General features: G+C 43.6%; 1 protein-coding gene across 1 annotated transcript in view; it reads right to left on the bottom strand.

Moving 5' to 3' along the window:
• The window catches only part of LOC138282672 (RING finger protein 151-like), a 160,697-nt gene that overhangs the window by 88,251 nt on the left and 49,967 nt on the right, over window positions 1-22,479 (bottom strand). Inside the window, exons 2-3 of the mRNA XM_069220483.1 lie at window positions 19,586-19,811; window positions 4,383-4,522 (exon numbers count right to left, since the gene is read on the bottom strand). Coding sequence (XP_069076584.1) covers window positions 4,383-4,522; window positions 19,586-19,791 — 346 coding nt within the window. The 5' untranslated portion in view covers window positions 19,792-19,811. The remainder of the gene's footprint in view (window positions 1-4,382; window positions 4,523-19,585; window positions 19,812-22,479) is intronic.

Here is a 22,479-nt window from a genome sequence, read left to right as displayed (position 1 = left end):
CCTGACACTTTTTCCTATTCAGTGAATCTTAATGGGTTTTGAGGAGTGGAAACCTTGGCCGGTGTTTGGATACTGAATCTGAGGCACATTGGGTGCTGGCGCTCCTCAAGTGTTTCCCTAATAAAGTGCTCTTTTGGCAGCATAGCCTGCTAGATTGGAGGCTTTCTCTTTCCTTTGTTACCTGTATATGAAATGAGCGGACATCTCAGACACGCACCTGTGTGTGTAGTCATTATCCTGACATACTTGGCATCGATGGTCCACAGTGATTATTGGCTATGCACCTATCAAATCCAATGGGCTACCATTACTGTTAGATGGAGTGGTGCACATAGGCTTCAATGGGAGAATGAGACTGAGCAAACAAGTGTGAGTGTTCTAGTGCAGCACGTGGGCCACTGTGCACCTACAAGAGCACATTCAGTGTGGATGCCACAATCAACCATTCTATGAACACTACCTCTAAATAACAAGTGGGAGAGAGTGAGAATAAGAGGAAGAGAGAGATCAGAGGTAAAAGGGCAAAATAGTAATTGAAAGTTGAAGCGAGGGCGGAGAAGGATAAACAGCAAGGAGAGGTTTCCCAACACATACAATCTTCAGAACACAAGGAAGTTGGTTTAGGCTACAATGGAGCAACACAATGGTGAGTTTGGAATTGTGTTTAAAGATAACCCTTTTCTATGGGTGGTTCTGGTGTTAGCCAATTGAGGAGAACACACAGTGCACTGAGGAAAGTAGAACTTACAAAGTTAAAGCAGTTGCTCTGTTGGCATTCTTGCCGTGGTTTTCCCCCTAACATTTTGGCTTCAAGCCTTCTGTTTTTGCTGACTTTGTTTTTGCTGGCCTTATGACTCTGTGCACTTTACCACTGCTAACCAGTGCTAAAGTGCTTGTGCTCTCTCCTTAAAACAGGTTTGATTGGCTTATACCCAATTGGCACATTTGATTTACTTGTAAGTCCCCAGTATAGTGGAAGTGCCTCAGCCCAGGGTCTGTACGTTAAATGCACCTAATGTGCCTGCAGCACGGTTTGTGCCATCCACTTAGGTAGCACTTTAAACATGCCTCAGGCCTGCTATTGCAGACTGTGTGTGTGCAGTTTTAGACTGCCATTTCGACATGGCAAAGTAAATCTTTTGTCAGGCCCAAACCTTCCCTTTTAATACATATAAGTCACTCCCAGAGTAGGCCCTGGAAAGCTCAGAGGACAGGGTGCAATGTATTTAAAAAGTAGGACATGTACTTTTAAGCCTTACGTGTCATAGTAGTGGAAAACTCATAAATTCATTTTTCACTACTGCAAGGCCTACCCCCCACCCCATAGGATAACATTGTTGTTACCGTATTATTACATTTTATAAGTGCAATTTCCAAATGGAAACAGATTACTAAATTGTGTTTGGTGTCTTTGGAATTGTAATGAAAAATCCTAACTTATGGTGCAGTCGGTTTTTAAATTACAATTTTTAAAAATACATTTCCTTCCCTTTGCCATTTGGTGCATGCACCCTGTCTCTGGGTCACATGACTAGGTGCAGTTGACAGATGGGCTTTGTGTATTCCTCCTAGACAGCCACATGCAATAGAGAGCTTAAGTGTGACTGGGTGGGCCATCACTTTCAGTATGGGAGGGAGGAGCTGGGCCCAGCCCCACTTACACTTGAATAGGCTTTGTCCTGTCTCCACACAAAGGGCTGCATACCCCCTGCAGTTAGTCTGGAGCCAGGGCCAGGAAGGCAGGCCACCTGTGCACTTCAAAGGCATGCCTCTAGAAGCATCTCCACACTTCAAAGGAACAACTGGGTATAAATACTGGACCTCAGACACCAACATTTCAGTACACGTCTGGACCTGCGGATACTCTGCCAGGAAGAAGGGCTGCTGTCCTGCTGAAAGGACTGCCATTCTGCTGGACTGCTGCCCTGCTGTGTTGACCTGCTGCCCTCTTGCCTGGGTGAGAAGGGCTGGACCTGCAGGTCTTGAATCAAGAACCCAAAGTGACTCCAAGTGCTAGTTGGTTGGCACCCTGATCTGAAGCCTCAGGAACATAACAGTCTTTCAACAACCTTGCATCTGCAGCTGAGATCTGTCAACTGTGAGTCTACAGTATCAAGTGATGCCACTCCAGTCCTGCATCCACTGCTCCTCTGCCAGCCTTCGTGGATCCAGTGGAACTGACGCATCTCCACTGCTGTGCAGCGCAACCCCAAGCAAAACCGATGCATCGCCACTGCTGCGTGGTTTGGATACATCGCATCACAGCCCATCCGAAATGCTGCTGCACAACGCATCCGCATTGCAGGCTCATGCATCCCTGGTTGACAGCAGCCTCGACGATGATACAAGACTCTGCATCAAAGCTCATGAGAACTGACCCATCGTCCTGACTGCGTGCCGCATTCTCAAAGCTGGACTTCACATCGCTAGCCCAGTTCACAGGATCCTTGATGCTCAGGCCCTCTCATCGCAGCCTCGCAACACGTCTGACACATCGCTTCGATTATGTGATACATCTTTGACGCAGTTCCTCAAAACATTGTGCAAGCCAGAATTTAAGGTACTCTATTCAGTGGGCCTAACTGGGTCACTATAGCTGGCCAGTGCTCCATCACAGTTGGCTGAACGTGTGACTTGGTTCCAATCCAGTGTAACCAGATGTCCACAATAGGCACAATGTAATTTTTGGTGCTGTTTTCACTAGAATCTTTAAAACTGCAGATTGGATTTTTGTTGCTTTGGTCTTGTTTTACTTAATAAACAAAGTTCTATTTTTCTAACTTGGTGTGGGATCCTTTTTTGTGTGGTGTTTTCACTTTTTTACTATTTGAAGTGTTATACAAATACTTTACTCAATGCCTCCAAGTTAGGCCCGACTGCTTTGTGCCAAGCTACCAGAGGGTTGATCCAATTAATTTAGAGTTGGTTTATGTCTCACCCTGACAAGGTTTATGGTTGCTGCTTGACCACGGCTAACATCTCAGTCATCCAACAACCTAATTTCTTACACCGAGTATAAATCTATTTATTACCTTCTCTGGCTAGGGAACTAAGAAATATACATCAAATATGTCTCTCCCAGGCTAAAGCATCCATGCACTTAAATCCCCCTGGCCTTTTTTGACTACTCCAACACATAGAGCACAGTTATTAACGTTATAATATGGACATCCTGGACTCAAAGGATCAATACACTTGAACTCCACAGTGGTGACAAACACAAAGATGTCAAACAAACCCAGGACAAGAAATACCATACTAGGACTTATTTGAAAAGGGTTGGTAAGCCTCAGGGTCTGGTTACAAAAGACTCAGATGGTTCTAAGAAGTTTGTTCAAAACCATACAGGAACCTGATTTTCATTTTCTATCTTCTTGGGTCAATGGAAATTATATTTCTGTACATCCTTAGGGCAGCGTTCCACTGATGGGGTCATAAGGGAGAGAACCCACATGAAGTCTTTGTTCTCCAGCCAATATCTTAGCTTGTGGAGAAGGACTGAGCAGGCATACTACAGGAAGTAAATCTCTCTTTGTTGATTATTTCTCCATAAATGTTCCATAGAAAAACTTCTGGTACTTAATGGAAGAGGGGCTGGCTGGTGTTTTAGAACTATGGGTTTGCACAATGTGATGCATTCTGGTATCTATAATGGATAAAGCAGAGGTTCGTCTTGTAAGATGTTCTCTGTAGGTGTAAATACACACACTGCCTCCATTTGTCCATTTGAGCTGTCTTTAAGCATTGTATTACACACGAATACAAGCTGTTTAGAAAAATATAAACCTTAACAATTACTTACCTGCCTGTATCACTAAATAATGATGTGTTGCCTTCATATTGCTTTGTTGTTGCAGCCTAAGTTACATGCAAGTTTTCTCTACCCAACTCTGTTATAATTCACGCTTGTTGTAAGCGTTCACTGTACTGTTTCTTCTTATAGTGATTTATAAAGATAAGTTCTACAAGAAGTATATTGATGGCAGTCTGGTTTGTGGCTCACTCTGGCAATCTCTTGTTCTGCCCAAATTCCGTTGTAGAACAGAATTTCTGTACACACGCAAAGGACCAGTGGCCATATCTGGAGATTTTGATTGTTAGTGGCAGCCTAATGAGTGTTTCTGGATTTTTGATTGGGGTGCTAACGATCTCTGTTGATGCCATAGTTTTGTATAAGAAGGCTCTCTGCCAAACATGATTACAATGATCCTTTTCTCTTCAAGGTTTTCTAAACTCTTTCTGGCAGTAATTATTTTTAACACAGTGTGCAGGAAATGTAACATGCCAAATAAGTTTAGCAAGGCACAGTATGTAAAATTCTACATTTTCATTAAAGAAGATGTTCTGAAGAAACACATCCTAAAATAGTCAATGGCGCTTACCAGAGTTGGAGCAAGAAATCCGACTGTATTCACATTCTCTCTCATGTCGGTCCACAGATTCCAAAGAACAGACCATTTCACAGCCGCGCTCTTGATTGCTGCAGCGGATCTGGAGTCGATTTAGATCATTTCGCATATACCTATAAGCAGAAAGAAGATATGCATGATTTGTACAACTTATGTATACACCAGATGCAAAAGCCAACATGTTTCTATGAGGATAACATACCCTTAAAAGCTCTATCCAAAAAGCTGTTCAAGAGGCAAGGGTGATTTTAGCATCATACCAACATTGCTCACTTATATATTTACATAACACTTGGTCCGTGCTGGTGTCAGAGCAATGTACCTAAATGGACAGATGCCTGAGAGATGCAGGAGAGGGGCATACACTTTCGGATCCGAAACAGCAGCCGCAGAAAACATACATTCACAAAGCATAGGGATTTTTTCTTTAACCCCTTCGCTGCTAAGCCTTTTCACACTCCTGTGCTAAGCCTTTTTTTTTTTTTTCTTCCTATTTGGGGTAGTTCGCACTTAAGCTGCCATATTTTAGGGATGCACGCTGCCTTATTTCAATGAAACTGACAGAGAAATGAGCTGATCGGCTCATTTCACTTTCACTGCCTCTGTGCTCAGTGGGTATTTCAGCCTACTGAGCACCCAGGCACACTGGAGAGGTATCACAGGAAAGGGGAGAAACTCGCCTTTCCAATGTACCCTCCGCAGTGGATCCCTGATTGGAGATCGCCCAAGGAGGGTAATCCCCAAGCAGGGATCCACTCCTAGGCATCAGGGAAGGGAGAGCAGCCCCTTGGGCAAGGGATTTTACTCTCCCCAATACTTTTGGGCATAGTCAGTCTTTCTGCCTCACTGGGGGGCAGATGATTGCAATCGGACCCTATCTGCTCTCCCCCCAGGGGCGCAGAAAGCCCACCATGACCCCAAGGTTTTTTGCTGTTGTTTGTGTAGGGGTAGAGGTGGGCTATGATAGCCCTATCAATGCCCCCACCCCAAAAATAAATTAGTAGTCTTTCTGCCCTTCCTTGGGGAACAGATAGGGCCCCAATTTCCCCCCCGTATCCTGGTTGCCCTAGGTATCTAGTTTTCAATAATGTACAGGTTGGCAAGGTTTCCCTGGGTGCTGGTTGAGGTAAAGTCCAAAGTCCAGAGCTACCCACAATGGAAAATGAAGGTCAGTTTACAGTGGAAATATTAGCTGCATACATGTGTATTGGGCAGTTTCCTGTCACAGGCACTAGGCCTAACCACACAAGTGAGGTACCATGTTTATCAGGAGACTTGTGTGAATGCTGGGTGGAAGGAAGTTTGTGACACCCCTCAGATTCCAGAACTATGCCATCACAGAAATGTGGGGAAAATGTGTTTTTAGGCAAATGATTAGGGTTGCAAAGGATTCTGTGCGACAGAACCTGGTGGGAGCCCCACAAGTCACCCCATCCTGGATTCCCTATGTGTCTAGTTTTCAAGTTTTCAAAAATGTACAGGTTTGCTAGGTTTTCCCAGGTGCTGGCTGACCTAGAGCTCAAAACCCACACCTAGGAACTTTGCAAAAATCAAGTCCGTTTTCAATGGAAAAAAATGTGGTGTGTCCACGTTGCTTTTTGGGCACTAGGCCTAGCCACACAAGTGAGGTACCACTTTTATCGGGAGACTTGGGGGAATGCTGGGTGGAAGAAAGGTTGTGGCTCCCTGTAGGAAGCTGGCCTGGTGGGTACGTAAGGTATTTACACCTTATACCAGGTCCAGGTATCCCCTATTAGTGTAGAATAAGCAGTGTCTAGAAGCCACGCTCTCTAGCGGTAGCTGTGAATGAGCAGCCAAGGCTTATCTAGGAGACATGCAAAGTTCATGCAATACCATTGTAGTCACACAGCACTCACACACATGCAACAAAACACTTGGTGTTACAAAAATAAAGGTACTTTATTTTAGTGACAATACTAAAAGGTACTAGAATTCAAACAGACAATAAAGACCCTTGTGGGAGCCCAAACCATATACTAAAAAAATGTAATGCAAACACAGGACCCCCACCTAGGTGTGTGGAATGTGTAGAGGGGAGCTGGGGTACTAGGAAACCCCAAAGGCAAGTACCACAGTGCCCCCTAGTGACCAGGAGGAAAGGAGTAAATGACTAGATGTTCCCCCAAACCACCCAAAAGGAACAAAAATGAGGAAAATGCAACATCCAGACAAGACTGCAAGAAACCAGTGGTGTATTCCTGAAGAGGAAGACCTGTGGAAAAAGCGGTCCAAGTTCAGAAGTCACAGAAGAGTTCAGGAGGAGTAGGAGCTACTACCCACCCAGCTGTGGATGCAGGAGTTGGTCAATGGTGGGACGAAGATGGTTAGGAATTCAGCCCTGGAGTAGGTGAAGAGTGCCTGGAGGATGCAGTCGATGTCCCATGCCGGATGGAAGATTGCAGTCAGTCAGTGGTGTGGAAAAGCCACCAACAAGCCTTGGCAAAGGCAGAAGTCGCGGTGGAGCACACGTGGAGATGAAGGGGGACCAGCAAGGTCCAAGAGGACTCAACCCAGGGGGGAGTCCAAGGGAGGACCCTCAGCAAAGCAGAGAGACCATAGAAGAAGAGGCAGCCCCCACAGAAGACCCACTGGATGAGGAACCAGTAGTAGCAGAGGAGCCCACTCAGCACAAATGGAGAAGTTTCCCATGCCACAGGAGAAGCACCCAGAGGGCTGTGCCTCACAGGAAGGAGTGCTGGGGGCTGGGGCTACACAGAGCCTGAAGATCTCTTGGAGGAGATGTAAACAGGCCTTGGCAGCTGCAAGAGACACAGTGCATGGGGGGGCACTGTCCTGTGTGAGAAGGCAAGGACTTACTTCCGCAAAAGTTGGATAGCTGGCAGAGAGGACTACTCCAGACCACCACCTGTGATGCAGGATCCAAGCAGCTCGGGATGAGAGGAGATCCACGCAGCCGGATGTCATTGCAGTTGGTGCCTGGGGATGCAGGGGAGTGACTTCTTCACTCCAAGGGAAATTCCTTCTTGTGCAGACTGAAGACTTGCCATCCTCAAAGGATGCACAGCCGTGGAAATGTTGCAGAAGTTGGAAGGAGCTGTGAAAACAATGTTGCAAGCCGAGTCTTCGTCATAGATGCAGACTGTCGGTTCCTGGAGGGTCCTGTCACAGTTCCGGTGGCTAGAAGTTGAAGTAAGGTTGCAGAGGAGTCCTGCTGGAATCTTGCAAGCCAAATCTGAGGAACCACCTAAGAGAGAGACCCTAAAACGCCCAGAAAGGGGGATTGGTCACCTAGCCAGGTGACCACCTATCAGGAGGGGGCTCTGACGTCACCTGCCTGGCCACTCAGATGCTCCCAGAGGTCCTGCCAACCTTGTATTCAAGATGGCAGAATCCAGGGACCCTCTGGAGGAGCTCTGGGCACCACCCTTGGGGTGGTGATGGACAGGGGAGTGGTCACTCCACTTTCCATTGTCCAGTTTCGTGCCAGAGCAGGGACTGGAGGTCCCTGAACCAGTGTAGACTGGTTTATGCTCAGAGGGCACCAAATGTGCCCTTCAAAGCATACCAAGGCCTGGGGAGGCTACCCCTCCCAAGCCATGTAACACCCATTTCCAAAGAGAGAGGGTGTTAGCCCCCCTCTCCCACAGGAAATCATTTGTTCAGCCTTGAGCTGTTCAAGCAGCAGGAAGGCAGAAACCTGTCTGAGCGGTGGCAGCAGCTTGGGCTGCCTGGACAACCCTAGAAGGATGGTAGGAGCAATGTAGGGGATCCTCTAAGGAGCCCTCAGAGTGCATGGAATCATACTTCAAATACTGGCAACAGTATTGTGGTATGATTCCGACATGTTGGATACCAAACATGCCTAGGTTCAAAGTTGCCATTATGTAGCTGGACATAGGTAGTGACCCATGTCCTGTACACACATAAAATGCCATCCCCACACTCATGAAGTCCATGAAAATGGCACTGGAGTTTGTGGGGGCAAGCCCTCACACACAGGTACTTTCACCCTGCCCTCTGGGCTATAAAGGCCTTCCATAAGGGTGGCTTACACTGACCAACGGTGAAAAGAGTGCATGCACCCTCTCCCGCAGGCTGCAATGGCAGGCCTGCAGAACACTTTGCATGGGCTACCTATGGGTGGCATAATATATGCTGCAGCCCATGGGTATCCCCTGGTACCCCAATGCCCTGGGTACCAGATACTAGGGACCTACATGTGTGTACCAGCATGCCAAATGTGGGGTGAAAATTATACAAGTTACCAAGTTAGAAGGGAGAGAGCATAATTACTTGGGTCCTGGTTAGCAGGATCCCAGTGAACACAGTATAAAACACTGACAACAGGCATAAAATGGGAGTAACGATGCCAAGAAAGAGGGTACTTTCCTACACTCCCCTCAGATACCATAACTTTGCATCACAAAAATGTGGGGAAAATGTATTTTTAGACAAAGTTTGAGGTTTGCAAAGTATTCTGGGTGACAGAACCTGGTGCGAGTACCACAAGTCTCTCCATCCTGGATTCCCCTAGGTGTCTAGTTTTAAAAAATGTACAGGTTTGCTAGGTTTCCTTAGGTGCTGACTGAGCTACAGCCCAAAATACACATTTACGCACTTTGCAAAAAACAAGTCAGTTTTCAGTGGTAGCATGTGATGTGCCCAAGTTGCGTTTTGCCCATACCCTAAGGTAACTAATAACTAGCACCCCTGCTATGCAGTTTTCTCATCAATAATTTTACTGCAAATGGTGCAGTGATATTATCAAATATGTCATAGAAGATGTTATGAATGATGTAATATATGGGGTAATTAGAAGTGCATGGCAAGGGTGCAAGTTATAGTTACCTAAGGGCACGAGCTATAGTTACTTGAGATAACTAGAACTGTTGAATTCTATGGTTTTGTGAGTGTAAAAACTGAACCTAACTAGAACGTCCCTGTAACCTTAGTTTTTTTAGTGAATTTCTATGATTTTTTTTTTAAAGTAATGTTTAATTGTCATATGTTAATCCAACTGCTGCCATGCACGGCCTTTGGCGTGCTTTAGTTTTTCCAGTGAGTTTCTAGTTTTTTTTTTATTAACATAAAGTAATATTTAATTACCATAAGTTAATCCACCCACCGCCTCACACAACCTTTGGCCAAGCACAGCTGGGGGGGAGAGGTTGGATGCAGGGCCTGTTTGAAGTCAAGGACATCACTTTTTAATGTTTATTTTGTTCTCGGGACAAATAGGCCTGAACCCCTGCATCACAAACTCTTTAGCTGCCATTTCACAGTACCACATTATGGATCTGGGAAGGGCACTGTCTGGAATTAAGGTAATATTTATGTCCATAAATTAATGCTGGTCGAATGTGTATTTCTGGTGCATTAATGCAAAGCCTTTATTGTTAGGGTGAGCATTCTAAGGAAGTGCTGTACGCTCGGACTGCACTACGAACAGTGGTTCTAGTGTAAAAATGTGTGCACACGTTTGCAAAATTAAGCAATGTGAGGCTATGTATAATGCTCCCTGAATGCTGTCTGGTTAAATACAAATATTTGTAGAAGCTTAAAAGCAAGACTAATGACTCTTTGCTTTCAAAATAAAATTTTCACAAAAAGTGCAGCTAGGAAAAAAAAGGTTTTGCTATCCTACTGTAAAACGTAAGGTACCATTTCTCTGAAGCATCATTCAGTAAAATGTGTTGATGCATGCTAGTATTTCCAAAAATATTCATAACGGAGTATGGTGGTTATCAGTTTCAACATAATTATAGGAAACATAAAAACAATCAATCATTGGTAAAGCCAGTAAGTCTGAAATTGGTTGTCAGCTTTTTGGTTTTGTCAAAGCGTGTCTTGTTTTGACATCGGCTTTGTAAAACTTTATTGTTGGGGGAGCTGCTAGGGCTTTACCATTATAACAGATGTTGGCAAAAAGCATTTTTGGTTTCAGAAAGCATGTATTGCCACAGTAGTTCCTGGCACTGAATAAAACTATTTTGTGTGTTGATATGCCTCTTGTGAAACAGCAGAATGTTTTCACTCACAGTGAAGTCAGTCAATAGATAGAGACAGATAAAATGTTAATTAACACAAAAGGTCTTGGTTAACGCCAGACCTAATTACGGGCCCAATTATTAAGGAAAGTCTGAAAAGTTCACCCATGGTATGTGTCCCTGCATTAGTGCAAATTTACAGCTTTCTTGAATTTACAAGAATGTATAGAATTAGGCCAGGAAATCATACTCCTAGAAATTAGATGCTGCACTACATGGCACAAAAGGGACAAGTGGATTTTGTTACAGGGCAGGTAGATTTATGAAGCAACCTGCCCCATGGACAAGTAGATAGCTTATTAAAATCCACAACCCTGAAGCCCCCCTTCCCGGGCTGATTTCAGCCCCAGGAACCCCAGACCCTGGGGTCCAGCTAACTAACGGTGGAGGCCCTAGGGCCCTCTCAGGGCACCCACTATGTCCTTGTTGAGGGCTGTTGGGGGGGCAGCCCCAAGGCCCTCCCTACTCCACCCTGCTCCCTGCATCCAGCAGGAGCCAGCACTGCTTCTCCCAGCAGGGAGCAGCTGCAAATGCTGCTCACTGCGTGCAGGAGCAAGATTCAGATCTGATTCCCTGCTCGCATCTCTGCGGGCAGGGAAACAGATCTTAAGTCTGCTCCCAGCTGGCAGGACCATTTTTAAAGTTCCCGCCAGCTGGAAGCGGACTTCGTGTCTGCTCTCACCTGGGGGGGGGGTGGTTGGGGAGCTTTGAAATTGCTCCTGCCAACCTAGAGCGAACACAGATTGCCCGGTCTGTGTCAGTGCGGGCAGGGAACCCACTATATCTCTGGGTGGGCACCCGGAACATAGCAGGAGTTGGACCTGAGGGATGGCCTAGGGGGTCAGTGTATTCCTACCTTGCTCCCTTGTGTCTTTTTTTCTTTTTTTTTTCTTGGAACTTGGCAGAGTTCCAAAATGGATGCATCCACTTTCTGGTTGAAGTGGTGGCAGCCAATATGATCTCAGCATGAGATCTGTTGAAGCTGTGGAACACGTGGGTCTCTAGAAATATATAAAGCTTTTTTTTAAATTACTTAAAAATGACTAAAACAATTTACACTGAATTACAAAAAGAGATCTTTCTGGAGCAAGTTCTAGCTTTCTGCCAAATTTGGTGTAATTCCATTCAGTGGTGTGAGCTGTAGTTGTGTCTAAAATCTCTATGGGAAATTGCATTGGGAAAACACGTTTTCTCAACCCCCTTGACAAATCACCACAAAAGCAGCAGCTGAACTGACTGTCACACTAGTTTTGAAAATTTTGTGAAGATTCATCAAACGGTGCCAAAGTTCCCTATGGAAACTATAACTGGAGACCGCCATATATAGATATATATATATATATATATGCAGAAGAACAAAAGTGTCGAACCCCAGTTCTAGTGCTGCATTGCATTTTATTCCACAATATTCAAACAGCACGCTTTGTATCCTTTTATTATTCAAACAGCACGTTTCATCTTCGCAGCCAATTGTTCCGCTGTCTGTTTTGGACAGTTGTGCTAATCTAGTCTACCAATAATTGCACATAGTAAATGTCCTGCGTTTGATGTATGAATGAATGTTATAATATGCTGAAAATGTTAATAAACGGATTTTCCCCAACAAAAAAAAAAAACACAGCACATTTCATATCCTTCCCTTTTTTCTGACGCGTTTCGACTCCATTGAGCCTTGTTCACGGGTGAGTCTATTTATCTAAAGTGATTGCGTGCTTATAGCCAAACGGACACATGATTCTGGTATCAGAGCATACATCTCCCATAGTGCACTGAAAAACATGGTCCAATATTTCTTTAGTATGCAGTGTGAATCTCAAAGCATGATTGCGTTCCAAACGACTGCATGATATAATAAATTAATTCAGTTCAGTGCACCTATATACAGAGGCACACTATATACAAACACACAAACATACATATGTATACGCAAACATATATATACATACATATTTATATTTAATTGCAGAGTGGGAGTAGCCACTCTGTAGGTATAGTTAAGGTTACTAGATATAGGAACTCCTCAGATATTTGCCCCTTAATAACTTTGCACCCGTTTCACGAATCCCCACAAAACTTTCAACAACTATTCCTTGTTGTACATTGGCGGATGATGGAAAGCTTGGTGGTGTTTGGACAAGGGGGTGCAAAGAAAAATGAGTAGGTCCAAAAGCAGATTTGGAGCTCAATGCATATTACATAGAAAGTTTGTATTGGACGTAGCACCAAAATGTTGTCACAGATTAAAATGAAAATTACAGTGATACAAAGTATACTATGTAGATATTGCTTTTAGGTATGGCAAATAAAACAGTTTAGCAGTTGTTAAATAATAAGGTAAAACAAAACATAGTGATATCAGTTTTCGTGGGTAGTATCGTGGTACATAGCGATGATTTTATAAAATGTGATTGGTTACTTGGAGATAGTCCACAGTCAAAAGGCAGCCATCATGTATGTGTAATACTCTGCTATGCACTGTTTATACCCTTTCATATTACATCACGTATACCATCTGAAATCATAGCATTTAAGACAACACTTATGACATCTCAAATCCCATAATTTCTGAGAATACAGTGCATGGTAGAGTGGAGTGATTAGCTATTGTTGTGTGGCTAGACAGCTGAAAACATTTCGTATGAAAGAGCGCTAGTTATAATAATGTAATGGAGGTGCATAAATTATAAATTTAAGGTATAACTAACTTTTGAATGTTTATTATTCGTGTACTTTGGTTTGTATAAAAAGTGAAAATAAAGTTATAGTAATTTAAACAGTGCGTGCAGCATATATTTAAGGTATAACTGTAACTTTAGTATTACCAATGTTCGTGTCATTTAAGTTTGGTTTTCCTAACTAGTCGCCAGTTATAGTTAGGACCTAGTTTCCATAGAAAAAGCTATTTTTGACTTAACTGTATCTTTGGTGTCATTTGACGCATCATCATGACATTTTCCACACAAAAAAAGCGTGTCCAAGGGTCTTCTTGTGCATGAAAAGTTTTGGGGTGAACCATCAAGCTGGTAATAAGAAAAAAGGGGGCGGGGTAAAAAAAAAAAGTGCGTTTCCCATGTTATTTCCTATAGAGATTTTAGTCACGACTGCAGCCCGAACAGCTGAACGGATTTACTCCAAATTTGGCATAAAGGTAGATCTTGGTCCAGAAAGCACCCTTTTTGCTATTTGGTGCAAATCTGTGCAGTAGTTTTTGAGCTAAAAAAGGAAAAATAATTTTGTATATGTAGAGGTGTGGATCCTCCTCGGACCAATAGGAAATGCAAAGTCCTGACTGGCTGCAACCTGATAGAAAAGTTTCTGCAGCCATTTTGTTTCTCACACGGGATGGGGGTGGGGAAAAAGCAGTGTAAAATCACGTAAGGGGTCAGGATACAGGTATACTGACCCCATAGGACAAAGTGAGTGGTTCCTCAGGGATCCCTCATCAGTAAAATAGTGCCCTTATTTTCGGCCGATCCGAGGATTCTCCCTGGTTCTGGGGGAAAAGCAAGGCTCTGAATGACTGGCTGCAACCTAACAGAAATATTAAAGTGTGTGTTAAAAAAAACATAGAATTTAACTGAAAAAACTAAAATCACATGATGTTATAGTTAGGCTGACATTTTACCCATACAAAACCACAGAAATTCAGCAGTTATAGTTATACTTATAGTTATACTTATCTGAAGAAACTATAACTCGTGCCAGTAAGTAACTTTGGGCAACGAGTTATAGTTTCTTAACATAAGTATAACTTTAACTGTTGAATTTTTATGGTTTTGCATGGGTAAAACATCAACCTAACTAAATTGGCCCTAAAACATTTGATTTTTTATAGGCAAAAAGGCAAAAAAGAAAAGGGAACCCTGGACAGTGCCTACATTTTAGGTGGACAGCAGCTACTTTATATGAAGCACTATACAACACCGACACACCAGATCAGCTCACCTCAAATGTCTGTTTTTCTAGCAGAGTTTTTAAGCTTAGCAATAGCACCGTGCCATCCACGCCAAACTAGAAGGTGACAAAGCCTTTTGCCATTTTTACAGTCAAGTCTTAAAGCAGCGCTTAAGCAAGTGCCATCTATGTCGAGCTGAAAAGTGACAAAAGTCTTTCACTATTCCAGGCACAGTATTACAACTTTGCATTGATGAAATACCATCCAAGTTAACCTGGTATGAATAAAAGAAACCCCTGGCACAGGCTGTTCACTCTTATTACAGCTTGTCAGAGAGGTTTAGCTTTGTCCAGACACAAGGGAGCAACCAGTACAAGTAAAGACAATGCCCTAGCATTGGTGTGGATTGCAACGGTCCAGAGATGAAATACCCTGATACTGTTTGAACATTCTGAATTTTTCTTTCAGGGTTGGAAAGGAAAGAAAAAGTGCAGCCCCTCTAAATAATGTGTATGACAATGCTGTATCCTATGTCCTACTGGCTGGGATTGTGCCTGTGAGGGCACCCAAGTGACTTAGATGCTGTTACAGCATGGGAGGAAGAATAAGAAGATTGTTGACCACACTGGTATAAACTGCCTCAGCCATTGCCACGTCTTCTGAGCTGAAAGACCTGGGTCTGCTGTAGCTCTGCAGGTTAGAAAGACTGAGCTGTATCTCAGCTAGGCACATGGTATAGCCCGAGAACGTTCTACACTGCTGCTGAAACTGCATGGCTGGAAACAGTAGGTCTAAGGATAATGCTGTCGTGTGACGTTTCTTAAATGTTCTAGTGCTCTATCAGCTTTGTCTTGAAACAACCTGGACCTGTCAAAGGGCATATCCATCAGGGACACTTGAAGGTCTCTTGAAACCCCAGCTGAACTCATCCAGGCATCCCTTCTAAGCACCACACAGGTGCCAATAGTTCTATTTATGCAGTCTGCTGTATCCAAGCCAGCATGCATTACATACCTGGCCACATCCTGATCACCTGGTATTGTTTGGGTCAAAGAAATCCTGAGGTCTTCTGGCATGGCAGGTGCGACCTGCTTGCTATGTCCCACAAAGCCTGGGTGTACCTACTCCAAAGGCAAACTTTATTAAGAGAACTGAGGTGCAAGCTGGCTGAAGGAGGACATTTTCTTTCCAAAAGCATCAATTCATTTTAACTACCTGTCTGTAGGACTGGTCAGAAAAGAATAAGGGATCATCTTACTTGCTGATTCCTGAACTGTCAGGCTTTCAGGTGTAGGAAGTTTGGGCAGGAAATCTAGGTCACTGGGGGCCGGTGTACGTTACCTAGGTTCAGATCTACCAAAAACAGCATGGTTTAATCCCACAGACATCAAGGTGTCAGTAAGGGCTTCACTGAATGGCAAGAATGGTTCACATGGTTTATCCCACTACTGCAAAAGGCGCCTTTCCTCTGTTGATGGACCAGGTGGTGAGTCTATCTGATGGATCTAGCAAACTGTCATTCTGTAAGTCTAAGAATAAGCCATCATCAGTGTAATGAGGGAGGAGTAATGTATCCACTTCCTCATCAGCATCAGTTAGATGAGGAGTATTAGGTACATTCTGAAACACATCAGAATCTAACATAAAGAGTGGCTCTATCTTCTGGTAGTATTAAGCATTACTGCAAAGCACTTAGATTGGTGTCAGCTATATAACAACTTTTTGCGCCTTCATGATTTCCTAGTGCAATAGAGGCCTGGAGCTAGCTGACACGGAGTTGGGGTTGGAGACTGGTGTTAGAACAAAATCTTGGGACAGTGCCTGTGGAGTTGGCATCAGTGCTGGCATGGAAAGAACTGGTGTGGACCTTATTGCCAGTGTGGAAGGCTGTATCCATGTCAGTATAGGCCCGGGAATGGGTCCCAAGGGATCAGTCATCATCAGGTGTGGACCTGCCCACAGGAGTCCTTTTGGGGATCCTGTATCTCCATGGGGCCTGCAGGCACGCCACAGGTATATGGAAGCTCTTGAAAAAGTTGCAGCGTGGCTTATTTGAATGCTGCTATTTGCTTTGGAGTCGACAATGGCCTGTGGAATTTAAGGCACGCTGGGACCGGTTGCGGGTCAAGGTCATATTTGGTCAACACCTGGGGGGTAACTTTCTTAGCCTGATACCCTGTCACCTTCTTGCCAGAGTGGCAAGATGGTGTTGAGTCCAGCTATGCTCTTTTATACTGATGGTGCATCCTAGACCTGGAATTACTGGAAAGCTTTGACTGAGAACTGATTTTTCACAGCAGTGGCCCAAGACTTGGAGCAGGACTTGTATCTCTACCAAGACATCTTTTTATTTTCAGCGACTTTACACTTTGCCTCTCATCCCCGGATGGCTGTTGTGTGCAAAAGGGCACACCAATTGCACAACTTTGATTTGTGACCCAAACCCAAGCAGCACAACCACATGGTCGTACAGGTTTGTGACTGACATCTGCTTCCAGCATTCCTGGCACAATCTGAACCCTGTCGTCTTTGGTGGGGACATTTTCCTTAGCATAATGTCGTAGGAAGAATTTGAAGGTGTCTGAAGGCCTAGAAAATTGGGAGTGGAGCTCCGGGTCCGTGTTGAAGGGCACGGAAAAGAAGAAATGACATCAGTGTGCAGGGGTTGTGGTGCCTGTATGAGGATCCACTATGGCACTTCCAGGGGCTGTGTGAAGGTTAGAAGCATCCATCAGAATTTGGATAGCTACTAACCATAGGTTATGCTTTTTCTTGACTCTTAAGTAAAGTGTGATGAAATCAAGGAGCCACCGATCTTCTGAAATATTGAGCATCAGTGTACAAGCAAAAGACTAGCTACTTAAACAACAACTATATTGACTCCTCAAAAACACGTCTAAAATGGATAAACAAAAAGGTTGTCAAAAAAAGCATGCACGAAAAGTGCACATTCTGATACTCTAAAACAACAAAAAAATGCAAAAAAGTAACATCACACAAAGAAAAATGCAATCTATATAAAAAAAAAAGCTTCAAAAAGAGAGTACCAGGGAGTGCGCATGGGAAGCAGCACTGCATTTGAAAAGAGGAAGAATTGTGTAGGACTAGGCTGGGGAAATGCAACCCAAGTTCATATTTATCAAGGGAGAATTCAGGAGGATACCACAGCTGTATGATGTAAAATTTTATGAACACTGCATGATGGTAGGGTCTTTAACAAGACAGAAAACTCCAAGAAGTTAAAACGAATTTACTGGCATGCATTTGCAGCTGTCCGCTCCATAATCATAACCGAACAACTTTGACTGGTGAGATGTTATTCCTGTTCATGCTAGTTTCAAAAGTAAACATAACTCATGCCTACAACGCAGCTGCACACAAGTAAACCCTACTAGTGCTGAGACTTAATCTCCTGTAAAATACATAGCAAGAAGTAAAGGCAATACAATATTTGTAAAGAACATTACATATAAGGCAATAATAATATAAATTCCATTAACACAAAGGACCACAGTGCAGACTTTCCTGGCGATCACCGGGGTAATTAATCAAAACATGGGACAACAAAAAGGACCTTAGGGGCAAAGGAAACCGATGAATAACGGGTGTGGAAGATAATGTAGAGACAGCAGAAGGACAAACATGTAATGCGCCTTGGAGAGAAAAGAGGGAACTAAGTAGGGACCATACGTGCCAGCGAGCTTCCACAGGTCCCACAGAAGTATATGGTCTGTTCCAGTAAGAGACCTAACAGGGAACATAGTTTCAAGCTCCTGATGTTTCACATGCACTAACGATGTTTTCTCTTTAATTTCCCTCACCGCGAACACTCCACAACGGGGGTTGGAGTGGTAAGCATAAGTCTAGTTCCTTCTTCTGCTCATACTTCACTGAGGCAGCTGTTAAATGCATGGTGGGGAAATTCAGTGCGCTGCAAACTGAGTTGATCAGTGCTGGCAATTTCTGAGACAGATTGACAGAGACAAAATATTGCCACCTACGATAACTACCAACGGCTGTCCTTGGACTGATCCAAAATGTGAATGGCATTACCAACAAAGCAGTGACCAAAGGGTTATGACCTACTATCATACTTTCTATGTTTGCTATCCTGTGGGATGCTTCAAAGTATAAACTCCATCCGAGTTGTGGCTGAGGGCTGCTCACACAAAGAACCCTATGTAATATTCCATGTGGGTTTTTTTTTTTATTACAAAGGTCATGCAAAAACTAAAACTGTGCACAGGTAAGACCTACAAAAATACAAAGTTCCAACCGCAAAACTGAACAGCTACTATTGTGCACTGTATAAATGGAATTTGAAATGGACAAGCGTTTTGCTGCAGAATACAATACACTCCCAACAGGCTGGAACTCATGAATGAGGTTCAGCTGCATTCACCACAAGCCTTAAATATCTTATTAAAAATACTAACCTTTTTTTCTGCAGTGCTCAGCAGTTTGGCCATTGCATAGCTCTGTAATATGTATTACTGTTATCCAATTTACTCACATTATCGATCTGACTCTTAAGGGATGATCCGTCTCCAACCTGTGATCTATAAATCACATAAATGTCTGCAACAAGCATCTACCTCACTTAATTACTCACACACTAAACCGCACAAAACGTGCTACGCCGTAACCATAAGTGGGAGATATTTATTTGCTTTTCTGGATAAGAACCTCCTGTCAATACTCTTCGGTTTAAAAAATGTCCTAGCTGAACCCCAATGTGCAAAGCGTGCAGTGCACCTTAGTGCAAGCCTCTGAGCAACGAGGTATCGTGATCCCAATAAAGATGATGCATCATTAAAAGAATAATTATTTGTCTCGTGTCCTTATGTTGACAGATGACCTTACATTGTCAGCATCACTAATGGCACTTAGAGCCCTAGCTGAAGACTTGAACGATTATCCTAATTTCAGAAAGGTTTTGATATCAGACCTGCCAATTCACACAGTGCCACCATGTGTCACACGACATCGGCTCCCAGTCACGAGCCGATATCACATGGCGGCAGGGAAAATGAGCTGGAAACAATTGTGGAATGCATTTCCAGCTTGCCTTTTGGAACTACTGATGTCCATTTAGGGGTGTGTAGAACATTGTTAGCAGCTCTAGTGAGGTTTTTTTTTTAGTCTGGTAGGGCAAAAGTGCTTCTTAAGCACGTTTTGGCATAAGGCCCCGCTCCTCCTAACTCAGTGATAAGTGTTTTTTTTTTTTTTTTAACTTCGAAGGGGTGACATACCTGTACAGAGGTCGAAGTGTAGCAGTATGCAGCTCTTGCCTATCTTCGGGGCAGTTAGGATGATGTACCAGCCATCCCTGTATACACAAAGCGCAGAAGGCATGTTCACAAGGGGCCTGCAGGGGATCTTCTAAGACATCTCGGCAAATGCAGCACAACAGTCCTTCATTCACATAGCCAACAAACCGCTCAATATCATATCCCATTCTCCAGAATGGATTTTGACCTATGAAACATCATCAGAAAAAGCAGCAAATAAGGAAGATGAAATTACAGTTTTCTGTTAAGAAAGACAAAACATAGTTTGGTAACGAGCATTTCATTTTCAAAATAAGGATGTCATTTTTCTGACCACTCTGGCCATCAGTTCGGTTATGAAGCGCTATGCAAAAAAATCAATCTTCAGATAAACAAATGTTCAGCAATGCAATACTCATGATCTCGTTAACGACATTACTAATAACACTGATGACATTCCTGGTAACATCACATATCACATCACATTTGACATAACTGATGACATCACTGAAAAGCAATTTAAACTGGAGCTCTTGAATACCAGAATCAGAATAGCCAATGTGGGGTAGATTCATCTTCCAAAACAAATTACTTTTACATATGTATATATGTATGCAAATGGTATTTCTACTGTCAACTTATACCAAAGGCAGGTGAGCACGGTATATGGTCAAAGATATGCATAAACTTAACAAGTAAGAGGACATGAAGCTGGGTTTTGGATGATTAATGCATAGGTCTACCACAGGCTGTATCACCATAATGTTCCAGGTCAGCAGCAAGCGTTTATGTCTGCTTTTTGCCACCCCTGGGGTTGTGGGGTTCTTCTTTATCACAGCAGGCACTTGACAGATGTATCGCTGACTACCCATTTCAGAGGAGCATATATCATGCTCATACAATATCATGGGGATATTCCTAATTTGCATGGGCTTTCGTCCCATGAGGATGAAGGAATGCATTTACCTGTGCACACATAATATTACCGACCTGGGTGCAAGAGCAAACAGGCCCTTGGAAATCCACGAAACTTTGCTTCGCCTTGGAGGTGGTGTGTAGTTAGTAGGACACAGTTTTAGATAAAGATACAGCACGTATCCTATACAGACAACGTTTCATAAACCCTAAGATAAATGGTAATGCAGAAGGAGGTTGGGCATTGGAAGACAGTTCTAACAAATATGAAAATATTTTTTGTAAAGCACAGAGTTTGCAGAGAACGAATGTGCTTGGGTAAGGTCCTGTTGGAAGATGCAAATAAACGGAAAGGATTTGTGCAGCTGTAAACAGCACAACCGTTTGTGGGGCCTTCTCAAACGCCACAAGCAGTGCTTTCCAGGTATACGCTTTCGTGAGTAGACCATCTATTGGTCTCCCAACCCTGCAATATTGAGCAGGGTATCCCCACAGGCTCTGGCTTCCGGCAGCGTTAATCAGGTGCAGAGGCTATATTATTCTGAACATCAGAATGTGCATTTGATAGTTTGCAAACACAAGTGATCCACCTAGTGTTAGGATAACCTTTAGCTAATCACAATCATCTTTAAATTTGTATAAATGGCAATCTTAAGCTGGAGGATGGATGCTGCCGATGGAGAAAAAAAAGGCAGTCTATCCCCACTTCTTTCTTCCCTGTTCCTTTGTCTTGATTACCTATTTGGGGAGGAATACACAATGATTCTAATCAAAGCGAAACCCTGGAGGCTGGCAAACTTGGATGTACACAGGCAGTTGCCAACTCAGTGCATTCTTAAAAGAGGACAAGTGATACCTTTCTTCTCTGAAGATGGGAACTCTGCGCCAAACTGGATTTACATTTTTCAGAATAATTTCAACCTGATTGCCAGTGGACTGCAGCCTATCTGTCAGGAAATATAAGTAGACGCCCCATTCCAGCTTAATGAACAATGACTAAGAGCCAGACCAGTTAGGATCTTGCTGCTGCTTCCAGAACATGGGACTGGGTGCGGACTGTTTCCTCTTTGCTGGGACAGATTTAGATGGCACTGCTGAAGCCTTCTTCACTCACTCTATTGTTGATTTTGCCTTTGTAGAAGGCCCCAGTCAGCCAAAGGGGTCCAGAGAAACAGAAAATGAGCCCAAAATGCAGTGCTGCCCCTCAGAGAACAGCAGAGGGCTATCCCAAGAATCATCTGCTACAAATGCACTGGCTGGTAAATATACCCACTTCCTGCACCACATTTTACTGTTTTGTTGGCTTCTTACCATGTCTTTGAGTAGCAAACCAGCACCTGGGTGCTGTGCGTGCTACCTGGATCTTGAGGGGCTTGAGTTGCTCTGGTGAACGCCTCTGGTGCTGGTGGGCTCACACTGGATTACAGCTGTGGATCAGACCACGGTACACTCACCTTGAGACTGCTCCACCCTGAGCGTAAGGCTAGTGATCCAGAGTAATCAATACCACTGTGTTACAAGTTATCCACATTTTAATGGACCAACACCACCTTACACTCAACTGGGAGATAGGGTTATCTTTCCACACTATCGTCCGCTTCCCAAACTCTGAGACGCATGTTGCCCTTTCAGCATTGCTGTGATGCTACTGTTTCATTTGTCAACGTGCTGCTTTTATTTCAAATGTTTTCAGTATCTGCAATCACCCTGATCAGAACCCTGCCAAAGTTACAAGGTTTGACATTATCTTTCATTTCACAGTGTGTTTCCTTTACACCTTGGTAGAAATCACACATTATATGCTGAAAATATTCTATACCCATTCAATCCTCTTACCATGACTGCATTGGGTTGCTTTTGTGTTTTTTAAGTTCAGGGGGTGTTATGTTTCATTTAGTGATTGAGAATGGCACACACTGGCATGTTGTTATCACTGTATTATCAATGCACTGCCATTTGTA

The sequence above is a fragment of the Pleurodeles waltl genome, chromosome 2_2 (assembly GCF_031143425.1).
Source record: "Pleurodeles waltl isolate 20211129_DDA chromosome 2_2, aPleWal1.hap1.20221129, whole genome shotgun sequence".
Lineage (NCBI taxonomy): Eukaryota > Metazoa > Chordata > Amphibia > Caudata > Salamandridae > Pleurodeles > Pleurodeles waltl.
The sequence above is the reverse complement of the archived record's forward strand: the minus strand, read 5'-3'. Positions and strand labels throughout refer to the sequence as shown.